The sequence below is a fragment of the Panthera tigris genome, chromosome E2 (genome assembly GCF_018350195.1).
Source record: "Panthera tigris isolate Pti1 chromosome E2, P.tigris_Pti1_mat1.1, whole genome shotgun sequence".
Taxonomy (NCBI): Eukaryota; Metazoa; Chordata; class Mammalia; order Carnivora; family Felidae; genus Panthera; species Panthera tigris.
The window spans coordinates 54,204,135-54,224,438 of NC_056674.1; the positions used below are offsets into that span (position 1 = coordinate 54,204,135).

The following is a 20,304-nucleotide window of genomic DNA, read 5'->3' on the forward strand; positions in this document are numbered from 1 at the left end:
GGGGAGCCTTCCTGTGAGCACCTCTTCCCAGCTCCACCGTCAGGGACAGGGACATCGGCTTGGCAGGCTGAAATCTGCCGTGGCAGGATGGACACGACAGAAAATAGCAAACGCTACCAGTTAGTGCCTTTTATTTTCCTTTTCCAGGGTTTTTAAACATTTACCAGACACGACTAGTTACGGAGAACCATGTTAGTGTGCCTGAGATGTGGGTCCCCGGAGAGCAGAAACAGAGCCCGGGTGACAGCAGCACATCCCATACAAACAGGTTACTTATTGCTCTCTGAAAGGAATACTTTCCATTTCCTATGGTGCTTCATTTTCGGTGTCGAATTAGTTTTCTGGGGGGGAAAAAAACCCAAAACAAAACAGTATCCCTGTCGGCATGGGCCCTGAATCTCACTCACTTCTGCATCCTCAAAGATTTCACTCCACAGATGAACACCTCCCTCCTTTCTGGCATTCTTTTCAGGAGACAACCCTTTCCCAAGTGTCACTCACCATTTCCTTTCGATTTTGCGAGTCCCCCTCTCGACCTCACATTGTCCTTTCCATAGAGCCAAGCCCTTCCAATTACTTGTGTCCCTCCGGCTCAGCCATTTAATCCAGTGACACTCCGTCCTCTGGACGCTTACTGTCCATCTCTATGGTTGTGGAGTGGCACCATTCTCTACGGTTTGCCTTCTCTCCCTACACCTGCTCCTTCTCCACATATGGGGCTCCTTTTCTTGTCCTGAAATAGTCACGGAAATGCACAGAAGACATACCCAACTGTCAATTATTGGAGCCAAGGGACATCAGGGTGTGAAATCTATCAAACTTAGATTGTCTCAGTGTTGCACCGAAATGTAGTACTTACATAATTTTAAAAACTCAAGTGACCCCGAAGTTTCATCTATAAAGCACCTCAGGCGGTGTGCTAGCACCTCTGGCCCACGGGCTGCCAGCGGCCACACGCAAGCTGTTGTCTCCCAATTCCGTCGTCATCCACACAACTACTACGCTCCGGACCTGCGTCCTCAGAAGCCGAAAAGCCATCTCCACCCAGGGCCTTCCGCACACACCTCGAACCCAGCACTCTCCCCCACACCTCTGCTACCCCCCTTCCACTCCCACTCGGGGCAGGACCCCAGCAGCATGCAGACACAAACGCCCAAGACCCCCTCGCCAGCCATGCTGAATCCGTGTTCAAACTGCCCTCAAATCCAGCCATTCGTCTGAATTTCCAAGCCTCTTTGCTATTTCAGGCCTTCACTTACCACCCAAACTAGGGCAAAATTCGAGCGGGTGTCCCTGGGTATAACTTCTCTCTCCAATCTATCTCCTAAACCATAACCAGAAAGATCTTACTAAAATGCAAATCGAAACACATCGCCTTTCCAACTAAGGCCCCTCCATAAATCCCTAATCACCATATTAAAATCTGCAACTGGTCACGAGAGCATTGAAGAAAAATTTCCAGGGGCGCCTGGCTGGCTCAGTCAGCTGAGCGTCTGACTCTTGATTTCAGCTCAGGCCATGATCCCAGGGTTGTGGAACTGAGCCCCGCTTCGGGCTCTGTAAGGAGCATGTAGCCTGCTTGAGATTCTCTCCCTCCCTCTGCCCACTCCCCAGCTCACGCTTGCTTCCTCTCTCAGATTAAAAAAAAAAAAAAAAAAAAAAAAAAAAAAAAAAAAAAAAAAAAAAAAAAAAAAAAAATTAAAAAATTCGTTCGTTTAAAAAAAAAGAAAAAAGCTCCAACTGAATTCAAAGACATCTTTTATCTTCCTCCACCAACAGCTCTCACACTCCAGTCATGTTAAACAATTTGAAGTTCCCTAGAATGCATTCCATTTTTACTCCATTTGTCAAAGATTACCTTGCTAAGTGGCTTTCTTGGAATGGCTCCTTTTCCCTGAAGGCTGGGTATGGATGCCCTTTCTATGTTTCCTATGACACCCACCTCATCATGGCACTACTATGCTACTGTAATAGTCAACTCATGTGTTTACTACAAGCATCTAAAGGCAAGATGTCTCATTTCTGCACCTGTTCTGACTGACAAGGAGGAAGGGGCTGAATAAATATTCGTAAATCTCAGTCTCAGAAAGGCCCTCAGAATTAATTCTACTTCTTTCTCCATCTCTCCAGCAAATGCCTGCTACTCTCTGTGACCACCTTGCTCAGTGAATGTCCAGCCCCTTGAACACCTCTTATGATGAGAAAAGCACTTATTGAACACTACTATCAACAAGGCCTCACTCTGGACATATACACAGACTTCACTAGAAGGTGCACACAGCTCACAATCTGTCAACATCTCAACTGACAAGAAGATCAAGACCCTGCTGCGGCTGTGGCTGGAAGCTGCTGACTTCTAGATTGTCACCAGTTTCAGAAACACCTGGCAGAAAGAGCCCTGGTGGGGGTGGGGGGGTAGGGGGGTAGTGGTGACCACTAGAAATGAATCTGGAAACAATAAAGTTGGGCCATTTTCATATAGTTAATACAGCTGAGACTCCCCCAAACTCTTTTTGCCCTAGCTTGTGTCTTCAATGTTTAAGCTCCAAAATCAGTACATGGTCAAAAAGGAGAGTCTAATGGGACTATTTTGCCCTAATTGCAAGAAAGTCTAAGAGAACAGAGACCATATGATTCAAGTCAATTATTTTATTGAAGGAGATAAGTTACGCAAATGTTAACTGATTGTTGGCAAAGGGAGGGAACATGTTACAAGTCAGGTGTGTTGGCAGAAGGGAGAGAGTACCTAAAGCTCTCTGCCTAACAAAATACTCAGAATCGGGGTTTCCATATTTCTCCATGGCTTGATTTCTCATGGGTCACTTTCTGTCCAAAGGATTCTGGAGACCAAATGAGGTTAAGATTCTTTCAGTTATCCACCAAGAGGTTTTAGGTCTTCTCTCAGCTAAGGCACCTAGTGGAAGTATACAGGCAAACCTCAGAGATCCTAAAGATTTGGTTCCAGACCACAAGAAAGCAAATACCACAGTAAAATGAGTCAAATGAATTTGCTGGCTTCCCAGCACATATAAAAGTTATGTTTACACTACCCTGTAGTCTAGTGAGTATACAATAGCTTTACGTCTAAAAATCAATGTACACGCCTTCATTAAAAAATACTTTATTGTTTATAAGGTGCTAAACATATCACCTGAGCTTTTCGCAAGTCAGTCTTTTTGCTGGTGAAGGGCCTTGCCTCCTCGTGGCTGGAGCTTCTGCAACAGCGCCTGCTGCTTCACCTTGGACTTTGAGGTTAGGACGACAGCCTCTTTCCTTTGCGCCTCACAAACCAATATCTGCCAGTTTCAAGCTTTTCTTCAGCTTCTTCGCCTCTCAGCCTCCATGGAACTGGAGAGAGTTAGCACTTTGCTCTGGATTAGGCTTTGGCTTAAGAGAATGTTTGCTCTTCTATCCAGACCACTGAAACCTTCTCCACATCAGCAGTAAGGCCTCTCGCTTTCTTCGCATTTGCGTGTCCACTGGAGGAGCCCTTGTGATCTCCTTCGGGAACTTTCCCTTTGCACTCACAGCTTGGCTAAATGACGCAAGAGGCCTGGCTCCGGCCTATCTCCGCTTTCGACATGCCCTACTCCCTGAACGTAATCACTTTTGGCTTTTGACTTAAAGCCAGAGACGAGGGACTCTTCCTGTCACTTGCACCCTTAGAGGCCAGCGTAGGGTTCCTAACTGGCCTAATTTCAATACTGCTGAGTCTCAGGGAACAGGGAGGCCCGAGGACAAGGGGAGACGAGGGAAGGGCTGGTAGGTGAGCAGTGAGAACACACACAACGCTGATGAAGTTCACTGTCTTCTGTGGACACGCTTCGTGATGCCCCGAAACAATGAAAATAGTAACATCACAGACCAGCATAAGAATTATAATAGTGATTATAAAGTTTGAAATATTTTAAGAATTACCAAAATGCAATACAGAAACACGAGGCGAGAAATGCTGTTGGAAAAATGGCACCAATAGACTCACTCGACGCGAGGTTGCCACCAACCTTCAATTTGAAAAAAATGCACTAGCTGTGAAGCTCAATAAAATGAAGCACAACAACACGAGGTATGCCTGCAATTTATTTTTCAGATTCCTCTGCGGGATTAAAAAGTCTTTTTCTCATCGCATTGCCATGCTCCCTGCTCTTGGTCCTCTTTTCCATGTACTGGAAAATAAAAGGAAGGGGGAGAAAAGAGACAGCAGATTATATTACCATTGATATATCAGCTGAGTTAGATATTTTAAAATATTTGCAAAATAAGTTGTTTCTGCTGATAAAATTCTTATTTGTCTTTTATTTCACTGAATCTGAAATTGCAAACACAGTACAGCACCTACATCCTAATAGATGAACAAATATTTACTGAATTAATTTCTTCCCCAAATATGAATTCAGGAAATATTTAAGATGAGTGAGTGTTGTCCCTGTTCTTTAGGAACTCACGATCTATCACACGCATCTAAGCTCTGGTTGAACACTTATAGTTATGAGGAGCTCACTACCTTGAGAGGTAACCTCTTTCGCTGTTGGCCACTTCTACTTGTTCCGAAGTGTTTTTTGTGTTGAACCAGTGTTTCCACGTAAATTCTCCTACTGCCTATTTCTTCTTGCCTGCTATAATCTGGCAAATATCTGGTTACAGATGACCCACTTACTACCTCTTTTTTAGGCTGAACATTCCTGGCTTCCATAGAGGTTCACAGAACATGGCTTCTGCCTTCTAATAGCTACCAAGCACCTTTTATAAAGCGCTTTAATATCAATATTCCTGATAAAAAATATCACAGCCAGAATTAAATACAGTGCTCCACACAGTCTGATAGATGTGGGCTACAGTGGACCTACTAGTTCTTAGGACCTAGACCTGTTATTTCTATAAATATTATCAAGAGTAAAGGGCTCTTGGCAACCATATTATCCTATTAGTTCACGTGGAAACTGCTAGTCAGCTAAACTTCCCAGGATTATTTTCATTATAAAGAGTCATCAAACGGATTCTCCCCAAATCCTACATTTCTGTAATTAGATGGATCTAAAAGCAGTTTTCACCTGGAGGTTTTCAGCCTCGTATTCTGATCTGATCAGTAGGTTATTAAATAACAGGAAATAAACAGCCTGGCACTTAGGCAATGCACTCATTTAAAGCAGAGAAACTTCAATATAAGTGTTTTTACATGGATATATGTACAGGTTTATATACACCAATACAGACATTACTTTAAAGGTGAATGAAGGGTCCCTATGAAAAAGGGGAAAAATATAAAAGTAAATTCAAGTTGGAAAAACTAAGTATTGTGAACAGCTAGACATCAAAATCTTTTAGGAGCCAGAGATATGGGAAGAGGCCACAGAAATGAAATCGGTGATAGAGAGCTAACTAGAGACCTGACTGGATCCCCCGCCTCTGACCCCTGAGACAATGGTGTGGAGGTTCATGATCAGTACATCTTCGGGTCCTGTAACCTCAAATACAGGGAGCTAGGCTAGATGATCTTTAAGAAGTTTTCTGGATCTAAAGTTTTGATTGAAGAGTTATAACATAGCTTCTGGAATGATAGTTTCCGAAATTTTTTTCTTCCCCATCAAAGGACCACTTCAAATTACAGATGAAACACCAGGTCCCTTTAACCAAAATCATTCCTTTTATCTGTCATACATTAATTTTCTTCTGAAGATTTTTCGGGGGAAAAGGGCATTTCATTGCTTTAACAAGTTTTGGTTTTGCTTTTTTTTTTAAAGGCACTATTCTAGAACATGGAGAGATACATACTCGGAGAAAAATATTTGATATCTGTCTTTAATCACATATGCTGGACTGCCCACCAGCAATCAGGTTGGGAGAAGGGTTTTAAGGGTAAATCTTCAGAATACTGTGTAGGTGGCCCCAAAAAACAGGTTAAAGAGCAAATTATACTCTATGTTAAAATATATGTTAAGATATCCCCAAAGGGAGTCCAGATGGCCTCTGAATAAAAGAAGGAAAAGAAAAATATATGCATGTGATGTTATTCACAAAACTTCGCTGAACAATGTAGATAGAATGGAAGCTCAATTAACCAAAAACTAAACCAAACCGAACAATTAAGAGGGACAAAAAGGACGCTGCAAAAGTAATACTAGTGATTCTTTCAATAAAATGGGGAAGTGGGGGGGGGGGCAGTAACACAGTGGCAAAGAGAGGCAAAGGGAAACTGGCCAGGTCCTTCTAGTTAAAAGCTTCAAGGAATAAAGTACTCAAATGGCACATGAAGGAAATGGTAGAGGAGCACGTGAGAGCAGTAAATGGTAAACCAGAAAGCATTAAAGGCAGAGAGGAAATAAATGAGCACAGGTTCAGAGGACTGAAGCATGAAAGTACAGACAGAAAAACATCTATAAATCAGGTAATGAAGCAACATAAAAACCACATAGAGGACTTAGAAAATAAGTCAAGGAGAAAATCTAAAATTTATATGAAAACAAAGTAAGAAAAATATCTACAACATCCTACCAAACGGTCACTAATGTCTCAGGACCACCTGGGAAGAAAATTTCATATAAAGATCTAATCACCACACCAATGGCAAAAATTATTGAACCATAAGAAGAAAAAAAAATCTAAATTTAGGGGAAAAGGTGATCAGACACAACAGAAAGCATGTGAGAAATAAATCGCTGCAATGAACACCACAGCGTGGGCTTCGTTTTCCCATAATCCTTATGAAAACCAAACAAAGCCCTAGGTTCAGCTTTCATATAAACTAGCTTTACCAGTGAAGAAAAACTCTTGAAAAATCAATTTAAAACACTTATACATGTACATGTTTGTGCAAAGAAAATGATGACCCTGAAGTGAGAACTCCAGAAAGTTCTTCAAACAGTAAAGACACTAGAAAGGGACTCTAGGAAGAGAAAAAACAAACAAAACCAAAAACCCCCAAAGCCTCAGATTGGAAAATACAAAAAACAAAAATATAGATGCTGGACAGCTTCAAATATTATAACTAATACCTTTCACCATGAGGCAAATAGGAAAAGAAGTTCAAAAATATGGAAAATGCAAAAAAACTGGAAGGCAGGTTTTTAATAGTTATAGATTTTTTAAGGTTTTGGACATAACACAACTCATGTGTGAAAACAAAGGGAATTAAATTTCTTTTCGAGGCACCTGGGTGGCTCAGTCGGTTAAGCGCCGGATTTTGGCTCAGGTCATGATCTCACGGTTCGTGAGTTTGAGCCCCATGTCGGGTTCTGTGGGGACAACTCGGAGCCTGGAGCCTGCTTCAGATTCTGTGTCTCACTCTCTCTCTGCCCCTCCCCTGCTCATGCTCTGTTTCTGTCTCAAAAATAAATAAACATTTTTAAAAAATTAAAAAATACATGTCTTTTCAAAGGTTTCAAAAGCACTCTACTATATGCCCAAGTCCATGTCATGGCCTAACACCGAGTTTAGGAAATGAGTGTTTCCAATCAAGTCAAACTAGATCCCTATCTATGGCTGGTACATGCCATGGTTATAAACAAATTCACAATTTTAAACCTGTGAGGAGACCATGTCTGGCTCCCGCCATGTTCTATGAGGGAACAGGCCCAAAGTGTATCTCTTACCCGCTACAGGTAATAGCTGACTGTCCGAAGTCTTTCTGCTAAACAAACTCAACTTCCCAAACCTTGCAATTCATATAGGAGAGTTACAATGATTACAATAAGGAAGTTGTTTTCATTTACGTGCATGCAAAAAACAAAAAACAAAAATCTTAGCAATGTTCTGTCCCCAGAAAAGGCTTTTATTTCTCCTCTTGGTTTTAGGGGAGGATGTACGTCTAAAGTCAATTCTCTCTGTTATACTAAAATTCGGAATAAAAATTAATGGCAATATTGTAAAATATTGTTCAAAAATGTTCTATTCTACTGTTCAACCATTTTTATTCTTTAACACTTTTCTTACCTCATTCTTCAAGCACTTTCTCATCTCCCGATCAAGATCATTGCAATGACCAAAAAATTTCAGAATGCTGTGCTAAAAGGAAGAAAAGGGGTAAAATATTTCATCCCACAACATGCTAAGGCCTCTGGCACACAGAATTTAAATACTTATTCCTACAGAAATGGGTTTAACGTGTCACCACATTGTTAATAAGCAAACAGGTAAATCACAGGTATGAGGTGTACAAATAAATGTACTTATCCTGGCCATCCTAAAGGAGAGATAAAAGCTCTGTAGGTAGAAATGAAAAACCAAAAGACTTTTCCTTACTAAAAGGGAAGCCTATTAAACTGCCAAAACCTCACAATGACAGAGTGTAAACAATTCTGTTTTCAAGTACCTCTGTCTTTAAGGGCATGTTAACATCACAGCACAATCCATCATCTACTACGGGCAGTGATGTCAAAGTGCACTGTGGCCATATTAACATGACCAGTAACTTCCTTCAATAGCAAACACTCTGTCCCACTGAAGAATTACCTAATAAACGCTGAGTGCCAACACTATTTTCTCATTGGCCTCCATTCAAAATGTCATCAAAATACATCAGAAACACGTAACACTATTAAACGGTCTATATGGACCACATAAATAAGCCACTAATCCACAATATCAGAAAATCTATGTCTGAAGTTCAAAGTCTGCTTTCTTTGAAAAGCAGAAATAAAAATCTCCTAGTGGTTTCAAGGCCTACGACAATGATCGTGGCAAAAAGTACAAATGCTCCAAAGCAGATCACGATGAAGGCTGAGGTCAAGAACACGAATTTTTAGTAGGGCCATAATTAGTGTGTTTGCACATCACGATTTTTAAGGGTGCCCAGGACAGCATGGTGATGGCCTAAAACGACATGCCATAAATGCTGAACTTGTAGTTATAATAGGCACCTGCTCCTTTTCTTTCCAATTAAGGCTTTCATGGAAACAGACAACACATAATTTATAAGCTATGCCCCTCGCTACTCCTTTCCCCCTGCCTCATCGCCGCTTTAAATGTCCTCTTCTGGTCCAATCAATGAATGGGTTGGTTTTTCTGGCAAGCATTTAAGGTAAACTGACATCTCCTACTGGTTGCCTAATGACCTTTTCAGAATAAGTATTTCTTGTGTATTTTTCCTCAACTATTTCTCTGACCACAGATGAACGGGAACAATGCATTTTCACACACTTTCTGGTGAGGCGGAAACAAAAGAAAGGATTAATGTTTAGAATGTAAGGCAGTATTTCACAGTTTAGTTCACAGTGATTCCTATCGCCCAAAGAAATACACTCTTGTGACATCATGTGCAAAACAAACCCAAAGTGCCCCGCTGGACTTGGTAAAAGGAACGCCCATGGACTGCAGTTCTCTTGCACACACAGAGCAAAGGCCTCCAGTGTGTGATGTCTGTTTCCAGAAAACCAAACTGGGCCAGTGATTGAATAAATGGGCAATCAATCGATATCTCGAAGACAAGGACTAGGGATACAGTAGTGAGGAAGGTGGACCCGGGCCCTACTCTCACAGAACACGGTCATGGAACAGAGTGAGTCAACGAACAGAGTGACTGTTATAAAACAGTTGTTCTCCAAGTGCAGTCCAGGGGCACCCACGAGTTCCCAGGAGCTCTCCAGGGGGTGTATAAGATAAAAACTAGTCTCCTGATAATCAAAGATCTTATTTGTTTTGTTCAGTGTCATTCTCTCACAAGGCTACGGTAGAACTTTCCAGAGGCTGCTCAGAGGACAACATCACCAAAGACTGGACATGAGGCAGATAGGAGACTCCAGCTATATTCTATTAAGCCAGATACCAAGGAGAATTGCAAAAATGCAAAAATAATGTCATTCTTCTTTTTTTTAATGTTTATTTATTTTTAAGAGAGAGAGAGAAAGTGCACACGCGCACGCAAGCAGGGGAGGAGCAGAGAGGAGGGCGGACAGTGGATCCAAAGCAGGCCCTGCAATGACAGCACAGAGCCTGACGCAGGGCTCAAACCCACGAACCGTGATCACGACCTGAGCTGAAGTCAGAAGCTTAACCAACTGAGCCACCCAGGCTCCCCAAAAGCAATGTCATTCTTTTGACTCTGTCTTTTGTTTCAGAAAATAAGATCTTTTTTTGTGAAAAATTACTATGTTAACATGTACTGGATTTATTATTGTATTTTTACATACATTTACATTTTTTTAAATTTCTCAGTTTCAATTTCTACTTCAGTAAATATCGGTAGCTAGGGTCCACATACACAAAAGTTATTTGGGGTCCTCAAGAATTTTTAAGAGTGTATAGGAGTCCTGAGACCAAAACGTGTGAGAAGTACCTTGAAGTAGGAAATGGACTACGTATGGTGTTACTAGAGGACAGAGTGACAACGCCAAGAGAATCTAGGCCAGGAAAGGAGGAAATGAAGAGGCAAGGACACATTACAGACAATGAAACCTGGAGGATGATGAAACCTGGTACAGCATGCGGGGAAGAGGAGATAGTGAGGAGGGCTCCAAGATAAGCCAAGGACAAAGCAAGCCCAAAGCCTCAGAAGAGAGAAATGTGTGCCCCACACAACTGCAGAAAAGGTCGCTGGGGAGCGAGGGGAAAAAAAGAGTGCCGGAGGGTGTGAAACCCAAGGCTAAGTCGGGGCCATGTTCATGAAGGTCCTGAAACAACAGGAAGGAAGAAAGTGAGATCGCGTACCGCAGCAAAGGGAGCCGGTAGAGGGGAACGATGCCTGAACGTCGTTTGAACAGTCCCTCCTGACACGGTGTGGAAAGTAATCGAGGGTAGAGGAGAGGACAAACCCGTCAGGGGACCCGGTTGGCCCCACGAGGAGAACTCTGGAATTAACTGGTGTTCAGAACAGACACATAAATCGGCGGAACCGACCAGAGCCCAGAAAGAGACCAGTCATGTGTGGTCAACAGATTTTTGACCAAGGCAGCAAGTTAATTTAGGAGGGAAAGGCTGGTGTCTGCACAAATAGTGCTGGAAAAACAATAGACGTAGAGAAAGGAAAACACTGACTCCTACCTCATACCAGACACAAACAGTAACTTGAAATGGGTCACCAACCTAAATGGCACAGCTAAAAGCCTGAAACCTTTGGAAGAAAAAAAGGAGAAAATCTTTGTGAGCAGGAAACACACAAAGATCCTTAGAATGCAAACAAACAAACAAACAAAAAAAACAAAACAAAAACAAAACCCCTCACAAACACTGAAAGAAAAACCTGGCAATTAGACTTCATCAAACTTAGAAACCGCTCTTTGAAGCACAACCTTCAGAAAGTGAAAAAGGATGCCACAGACTGAGAACATACTTACCACACGCTTGTCAATGTCTTCAATTGTCAAGACAGGGTCTTGAATGTCAAATGAAAACAAATTCTTAAAACTCAATAAAGCAAACAACCCAATTTTAAAATATGGGCAAAGAAAATAATAATAATTAAATAAGTAAATTTTTAAAATTAAAAAAAAAATAAACTATAGGCAAAAGACTGTATGAATGGTCAACAGGCACATGAAAAGATGCTCAAAATCAGTCATCAGGGAAACACTCTAAAACCAAATGGGACGCGACTGCACACCCACAAAATAACGTTAAATATCATTAAAATAACGTACAAATAAAATAACATACAATGTATAAATAACGTTAAAATAACGTTAAATAAAGACTTATGATATCAATTCTGGATCTACATGTATGCTGAAAAAAGTCTGTCTCAAGTATATTGTCACCAACAACGTTCTTTGAACAAAAAATATCTAACTTCACAGATCAGAGGTAGTACTTACTACCTGTTAGCCTTTAAATGTTACTCATTTAAATGATACATACTGATATTATAATTTTATATATCTACAGTTTATGAATCTCATGAGGAAAACGCATCATGCAAAGTTAAAGAAAACCACAAATGCTCCTTATAACTGTCTCATGCATCAGTTATATGAAAAAAGCTTAATATCTGACATCCATAAAAATATTGGCTTAACTGAATATATTCCAAAAATGGGTTTCCTTTCCATTTTGGTTTTAACCATGGAATTTTACTTCCATTCCACTAACAAGTAAGTAAACGTACCAAATTAGGCCAATCATAATTTAAACCTAGCTAGTATCTAATTATTAAAAAAAATTTCAATCTCCTTTAAACACAGAATGATGGACATCAAGGAAAATCTTAGAAAATTTTTACAACAATTGCATTATGATCAGAAGAGTCAGATTAACGTAATCGTTCTAACATCCTGTAATTAAAAACAGGAAAGTATTTTATTGAAAGAACATGGGTTCTGACTGTTATGTATCATTTCAAAAGTTCCCTAACAAACGACCGTGCTTAATTTTTAGTAATCACGAATGGAAATGGTATCTGAAACATCACAGCATCAATTACTAATCTTTAGTAAGCTAAGATCGGCCATATTATCATTCCCCTTCCATCAGTGGAGGCAACATTGCACATCACTGTGTTGTACCTAAGTTTCATTTTTGCTTCGTGGTCATTTTTCTGAACTCTTACATTTTTGTGACATTCCTTAAGCAAGTTAATCAAGACGTTGCATTCTTCAGTGTGCAAGTGTGGAGATAAGTCAGGATGCATCTTTAGGAGAAGGGATGGAGCGCAGCAGAGCGACCTGTGGATACAAGAGTGTCTTGAATATGTGTGACTGTACTTGTTAATGCGACCTAAAGCTACTTCACTAAAAACCTGCAGTGAGCTTTATCAGAAAGGAATGCTCACCTTAGGCAAATGATTAACCTTGAGCCTCAGCTTCCTTATCCAGCGGTTTAACAGATTCAGCAAGTTATCAGGTGTTCAGAGAACGTGCAGTTTCTAAAGAGGCCCAACCCTGGAAAGAAGTGCTCTAGCAGAAACAGCCAGCCTCTCTTAATAAGCCTGATTTCAATTATTTTCCCCACATTCCTGAAATGGATTACAACTCATTTTGTTCAGATGAAATTCTACAAAACAAGAGAACTGGTTTATTAATCCTTTTAAAATGTATACTCCTCTCAGAGGGTTAAAGCCCCATCAGTCTCACATTAGTGTGAATTAACAGGGACTGTTTTCTTCCTAACATCTGGCTGAGAAAATCTAACTAAACAATGAAGAGAAACAAAAAGCAGATGTGAAAAAAGTTTTTCAGTTTAGCAGATCTGTCCATAAAACGCAATTATTACAATGAAAGCAAGATGCTGAAATTCCAGAAATTAAATTTAATTGGTTCATTCACAAAGGAGAAAATTAGCAGCCAAGGTCAAAGGAAAAGCATTATTTTGAAGTGTTTGCTATAGTTATAGTGTTATAGCACTATATAGTTATAGTGTTATAGCATTATTTACCTACTCTTTTTTGTAACCTATTCTTTTTAACTTGGAAAAGATTACCAAAAGAAAGAACCAATGATTGCTTTAATCTTCTAAAAGGTTTCAAAAAAGACAACCTAAAATAATGACCTTAGGCAGGACCAAGAGTTCTTAGGTCAACAGCACAATTCATAAAAGAAAAAATTGGTAAAATCTTATCAAAGTTAAAACTTTCTCGCTTCAAAAATATACCATTAAGAAAATGAAAAGACACAGGCATGGAAAGTAGAGCACAGGGAATGCGGTCAATAATACTGTAATATGCTTCTCGTGGTGAGCATTTCATGATGTATATAATAAATTTTAAAAAAAGGATAAGCCACACTTTGGGTGATGATGATGTGTCAATGTAGGTTCAGTTGTAAAAACACACAACTCTAGCGGGGGATGCTGATCACGGGGGAGGTTGTGCATGTGTGGGGCAGGGAGCACATGGGGCCTCTCTGTACGTTCTGCTCAATTTTACTGTGAACCTAAAACTGCTCTAAAAAATAAATATCCTACAAGCTGGAGACTAGGGGAAAATATTTGCAAATCATGTTTGAAAAAGGACTTGCTACCTAGAACATATAAAGAATGCTTACAAACCAACCCAACGTTTAAAATGGACCCCCAAAATGGGCAAAAGATTTGAATACTTCACAGAAGATGGTATGAAAATGGTTAATTAAGCACATAAAAAAATGCTGAACACCATTAGTCACAGGGAATTCAAACTAAAACCACAATGAGATACCACTCATTTCCACCCGAATAGCTATAATCAAAAAGCCAGACAATACCAAGCAATGGTTAGGATGCAGAGAAAACAGACCTCATGCATTGCTAATGAAAATGCAAAATAGGACACACTTAATTTGGCAGTGTCTTAAGGAGTTAAACACATACTTACCAAATGACCCCTGACCACGGAAACCGCACTCCTAAGAATATACCCAAAAGAAATGAAAACATAAAACCACACAAAGACATGTATGCTAATTTTGACAGCATTATTCATCATAGCCAATACTGGAAACAATGCAAATGTCCAATAACCTGCCAACTGGATAAATAAATGCGGTATGCCGAGACAATGGAATACTATTTAGCAATTAAAAGGAATGCACGGACACAGGCGCCAACGTGGATGAACCTCAAAGCACCAAGCTGAATGAAAGAAGCCAGATTCAAAAGACTATATATGATTCCATTTATATGCAATGTGTAGAAAAGGCAAAATGGTAGAGAAAAAAAAGCCGATGGTTTGCCTACACCTGAAAGTGAGAGGATTATTTGTCACTGGCCACAAAGGAATACATCCGCGCGACGAAAGCATTTTAAAACAGGATTGTGGCAGTGGTCGCACAATAGCAGTTTACCAAAATCACTGAACTCATGGTGGGTGAATTTTATGAAATGTAAATTATACCTTCACAGAGCTAATACAAAAACGTTTGAGAATTTCAAACTGCCTATGTACTTTCCACTCTCAACAAGTCCTTACAAATGTCTAAACAAAGAATTCCAGAGCATTACAGTATCCCTACTATTTCAGAACTCCATTTCCAAAAAGACCAGTGGATCACTGTTCCACTGAGTGACTGACTACACATGCACACACCGCAAACCACAGCTGACAATCCCAAACCAAGCAGCTATGCCCAACTAAGTCCTTGAGTCTCTGAAACACATTTGGAAATGCAGCCAAGTTCAAGTTTTGTTTGCCTGCCGCTGACTACGAAGTCTTCTTAATGACATAATGTTTTCCCTCAGAAAAATGAGGCCTCATACAGTCTAGAAATTTAAGTCATCTAATGTTGTACTATTAAGTCACTTAGAAAATGTCTTTTTATTTTGTAAATGTGACAAAACATTTTCACCTCTATCAACCAAGTCCTCAGATTTGTGCTTTTACAATTTGGAAACAAGCTTATGATGTACTGAAATGACCTCTTTGATTGGCCCATTAAATACTTTAGAAGACACTTTGCGGCTGAGATAAATATGCCCACATTGTATATAAGTAGAAATGCATACATACCACGATGTATATTTTTCCTCCCTCAGTTACAAAAGTTTATGCGCTGTAGACCCAGCCAGGGTACCAATAAGATAACTTCCTCTCTACTTAGTATCCTATGTAACTATGTCAAAGAAGAGAATGGTTTCATATAGTTTCCTTTTCCTATTCTTCCTGGTAAAAAACTAAACTACTACTTCTCAATCTACAGCTCTAAACACTGACCTACCTAATCCCTTAGCTAACAAATTCCTTGCTTTACCAGTCATTCCCCCCCTTTCCTCCACCCCACCTTTTCAGTGAGATACCCTCTTCTTCTTTCCCTCTGTCCACCCTGTACCCACACTCTCTTCCAGCACCCGGCTGGCTGCGCCTCCCGTTGGTGCTTACACGGGGGTACTGCCACACTCACAGCTATAAAACGATGCCACTGTTGTCACAACACTTGCTGTGAGTGCTGATATCTTCCAGCAGTCATCTTTAAAAGCCTATTCTGGGCCGCCTGGGTGGCAGGTGAGCATCAGACTGCGGCTCAGGTCATTATCTCCCGGTTGGCGAGTTCAAGTCCCGTGATAGGCTCTGGGCTGACCCGCTCGGAGCCTGGAGCCTGCTTCGGATTTTGTGTCTTCCTCTCTCTCTGCCCCTCCCCCATTTGTGTTCTCACTCTCGCTCTCTCTCTCAAAAACAAACATTTAGAAAAATAAAAAATAAAAGCCTATTCCAATGAACATTACTATAACTCAAAGTAATTTATGAGCTGAAGAAAACTAAACGTCTATTCCATATTCTTACTTTTAACATTCCTTCAAGGCCATGACTATATCTACATTATTAGTGTAGAAAATAATTTTTGAACACTTACCACACACTGGGCACAAGTCTTCTAATCCTTCCAATAACTGTAAATTCACTGGAACCATAAGAAATTGCCTTTTTGCACTTCAAGTATGCATTACTCACATTTTCGTATCAAAAATAAGTCCCAGGTCACATAGCAAGTGGCAGAGTTACTGCTACCCAGTGCAATCTCTAAACCAGGACAAATTATTCCCATGTTCGAAACAGAAAACTTCCCAGCAGTTTGTGGGTGAAATAAATTCAGATAGAAAAAACTATTTCCCAAAGAGTCTCTGGTTGGCTACGAGACCAACAAGCACTAATTGTGGGTTCCAAAGAAGTCAATGTAACATTATCCTGCATTCCTAGAAACAGAAGGTCAGTCTACCTCAAGAAAAAGAACAATACTGTATTCGTCCTGAGCAGCCAAGTCCGGAATATTGACAATGTGAATATTCCTGGAGAGACTGCTCAGGATGACGACGGCTTTGCCTCTACTCTTAAACTCTTCTTCTCAGGATCCGTAAGAAGCTATTAATGAAACTGGCAATATTTACCAATTTAGGGAAGCCCCCATCAGAGGTGACAGATAAAAGGAACAACCTGGTTAAGTAGGAGAAGCGATGGATCTGAAGGCAAAAGTTGTGGACTTATCTGTCCATAGGTTGTAACACTTTGGTTACTTAATCTGACCTAAGTCTCTTCTTCCATAAAATGGTATTAGCTCTGGACCTGTATCTCTGAGGGGTCGTGAGGTTTAAAATAACATATGTGGGACTATCTGAAATGGTAAGCAGTGAACGTGACATTTGCAAAGTATTATTTGTATATGTGAAATGCTCATCACATGACGGGAAAGGCTGAACTGAATCTGCAGTGGTGTTCCCAAGGTATTTCTGAGGACAGGTCTGGAAACCAAAGAGTGGAAGACGTCATCTTCCTGGAGCTGTCCAACAATGAAGCAAGCTGCAATGGGAAGTTCTCGGTTACCTGTCTTAACGTACCCCAAAGAGACTGGCTACATCAATTAAGGATGTCACAGAGAGTATTTCTGCACTGCAGTCTTCAGTTTCTTCTCAAATCGAAGTTCACAACTAAACGATTTTAACCTATTTTCAGAAATGAAATTCGCAATGGATAAACACTTATCACCACTAGGAAAATACAAAAAAAAAATTCAAAAGGGTAATGCCAAAATAATTATGAACATCAGCAGCATTGATGAAACAAAGGTGAAGGGAACATTTGTGATTAAGACTTCACATGTGTGTGTGTGTGCACTAAGAAAGAGGAATAAATTCCATTCACACTGTTATGATTTAGACACAAAACTTCAGTCCCACTTTTACACTGGCATTTAGAAAACACCAGGTTAACTTGTCACAGTTAAAGGGCTTCCCTCCCCAACTCCACCCACTGCCTCTAGCATGCAAACATTTATACTAAAACAGATGCTGAAACTCTTTAAAAATGTTCAGTTGTGACAATAACTGGGTGATTGGCCCCTGCAAAGCAATTTTAACCTTTACTTGGGGGTAAGCTGGGAGGACAGAAGCATATGGTACTCTCACTAAAGACATAAAGATTACAGTCTTATTCACCTGATTCTACCAAGACAAAGGTAAAATTTTCCTAAGGAGTATTCCATGATAGATTTCAACCACCAGGTGGCACAGTTTTAAAAAATAAGCCAAGAAGTAAGCAATACACGACCTCTAGTAAAGAAAAAGGAGTAAGCATTTTAATAACACCTCAGCAAATCTATAATCACGAGGAGGAAACCCCCTATTTTAATGTCACTTGTGTTTTCTTTCCAAAGATTTTGCTGTTTTGTGGCTGCACCAGAAAGAAATGTACTCTACAGCTGCAATTTCTAATGGCTTTTTAAAACAAAAAACAGGGGCGCCTGAGTGGCTCAGTCGGTTAAGCATCCGACTTCAGCTCAGGGTATGATCTCACGGTTCGTGAGTTCAAGCCCTGCATCGGGCTCTGGTGCTGACAGCTCGGAGCCTGGAGCCTGGAGCCTGCTTCAGATTTTGTGTCTCCCTCTCTCTCTCTCTGCCCCTCCCCTGCTCGCACTCTGTCTCTCAAAAATAAACATTAAAAAAAGTAAAACAAATCCAGAAAAGTCCCTTGTTTAGAGTTTGAAAAATCTGTTCTCCAGGAAAAACTGTAAACTTAATACACAATGCTTTCTACAACATGCATTTTTTAAGGCCTACTTTCAGAAAGCCCTGGAATTAGTTAAATGAGTATTTCTGCAACTATTTCAAACTATGCACCATATTCAGCAGAAGTAGCAGACGCAGCAAGGTACCGCCTACCCTACAGTCTTCTACTTATCACAGTTGCAAAGGGACCAAATCTAAACATCTGCTATTGAGTGACTAGTGCTCCCAAACACAGACCATGCCCCACTGCTACCGAAAGGAACCCCTGGGCTGCCTGGGGGAAAGATCCGTAAGGCTCTCAAGTTCCACCACATAGTTTCCTAAGGAATGGAAGCTGCAACTCTCCCTGAACAAACAACAGTACTCAGCAGGTGCTGGGCATTCTGCCAAATCACCTGAATTTCAGAGAAAAAAGAATCAGTCCATATACCTCAAAGAACGCACAGGCTAGTGAGGGAACGTTCTTGTAAATGCACATAGTAAATGCCCAATCAATGCTTGCCAAATGTTGAATTCAGGATTAATGTAGAACTGAGAATTGGTTCACACCTCAACATAGTTAACAACAACAACAAAAGAATGGAAATGAGTGAGGCTCATTTTAAATAAACTAAACACGTGCAGAAGCCTGTATGTACAGGAAAGGAGATACAAGGGTGTCACAACAGAATTCCTTCGCCAGCGCCAACCTCTTTTATGCAGTTAAGGTTTTAAATGAAAGTTTCCAGAACGCGGGTTTACTTAAGACTCTTCATTAAGCACCTTGCGTGAACCTACAAACACGGTAACTTTTAATTCCAATAAAAGGGACCCGAATGTCTACCTTCCTTGCAAAGTGTACTGATGGGGATCTCCATGGATTCTCGCTTCGCAAGACAGACTGGTGGCAACTTTCACTGCAGCTGACAGGTGCAGCTACATGCAATTTCTAACTCCGAGATGACAATAATAATCATGCGATTCATTGAGCGCTCACCGCTCCTAGTGTCAAACGCTGTGAATGGCTTCCCTTCTGACCATCGATGCGATGGGTTGTACCCATTTTACAAGCGTGGAAGCCGAGGCTCAAGGAGGGGAGGAGCCCACCCCATCCCCCGCCCAGGTCACTAGGCTCGCGAGTGGCGAGACAGACTGCAGCGAAGAGAGAAAGGTCTAGACCAAAACATTCTCTAAACTACCTCGGCAACTGCCTGCGGGTGGAAGGGCCCGGACGCGCCTGCAGCTACAACCGCAAAGCCCCCCGCGCGGTGGTCTGCCTCGGAGCAGGGCGAGCCACGGCCGCCCTGAGGACCAGGGACCTGACCTTCAAGGTCCCAACCTCCGACAGGGGCAGGAAGGGGCACGGCGGGGCGCGCGCGAGCAGGGCACGAGAGGAGGGACAGGTGGGTGTCCCGCGGCCTCCCAGGACACCGCGGCCAGGAAGAGAGCGCTCCTCGGAACGACCGGGACTCCTGAGACTCACCCGACTCGAAGCCACACAGGGAGGACTGAAGTGACAGTCACCAGCGAAGACTCCCAATCCAAAGGCCGGCGGCCTGGGCGCCGGAGTCGCAGCAGCTCGGGGTGGCAAAGTCCCCCGCGCCCTCCACAGCTGACCCGGCTCGGCGCGGCCAGCCCCCGCTGCTCCCGGCCTCTGAGGCGCATGCGCCACCCGGCCTGGACGGGCCCATTTGCGGGCGCTGGGGGGAGGGAGAGCGAGTGCACTGAGGCACGGCCGGGACTAAAAACAGCAAACCAAGCCAACAGGCCAGATTTCGTGGCTGAGCTTAACTGCGTTTAACTAATGGTCTCTACCAACAAGAGTGATGCGGGGACTTGGCGAGTTTCACTTCTGCCGCTCCCCGACGCAGCTCCCTGTGCCTAGGGTACAGTCCAAAGATAGAGCTCCGGGGTGGGCGGGGCTGGAGGGCGACGGGAACTGCAATTGGTGGCTTTGAAGGAGCAGCGGGCGGGAACGGCTGCCGAGAAGAG

The 20,304-nt window shown here is 41.7% G+C and overlaps 1 protein-coding gene across 4 annotated transcripts; it reads right to left on the minus strand.

Annotated features, from left to right (window-relative positions):
- Positions 1-4,062: 4,062 nt before the first annotated feature.
- Positions 4,063-20,271, minus strand: CMC2 (C-X9-C motif containing 2). Of its 4 annotated transcripts, none has more exons than XM_042969299.1 (4): positions 19,796-20,271; positions 12,476-12,590; positions 7,930-8,001; positions 4,063-4,166 (listed from the first exon to the last, which is right to left on the minus strand). In XM_042969299.1, exons 1-4 carry the CDS (start codon positions 19,975-19,977, stop codon positions 4,080-4,082), a joined length of 456 nt encoding a protein of 151 aa, XP_042825233.1. In that variant the 5' UTR covers positions 19,978-20,271; the 3' UTR covers positions 4,063-4,079. The 4 variants fall into 4 exon arrangements, with proteins under 4 accessions (XP_042825233.1, XP_042825235.1, XP_007082905.1 ...); XM_042969301.1 differs by lacking the exon at positions 19,796-20,271 and adding an exon at positions 19,512-19,656; XM_007082843.3 differs by lacking the exon at positions 19,796-20,271 and adding an exon at positions 12,698-12,880.
- Between the last annotated feature and the right edge of the window lie 33 nt (positions 20,272-20,304).

Excerpts from the sequence above, each read along its gene's own strand:
- CMC2 (XM_042969299.1), bottom strand. The coding sequence starts at position 19,977 with ATGCGCCTCAGAGGCCGGGAGCAGCGGGGGCTGGCCGCGCCGAGCCGG. Across the intron at positions 12,591-19,795 it reads CCTGTGTGGCTTCGAGTCGG|GTCGCTCTGCTGCGCTCCAT; the intron begins GTGAGTCTCAGG and ends TTGTATCCACAG. Across the intron at positions 8,002-12,475 it reads TTAAGGAATGTCACAAAAAT|CACAGCATTCTGAAATTTTT; the intron begins GTAAGAGTTCAG and ends TCTTCCTTTTAG.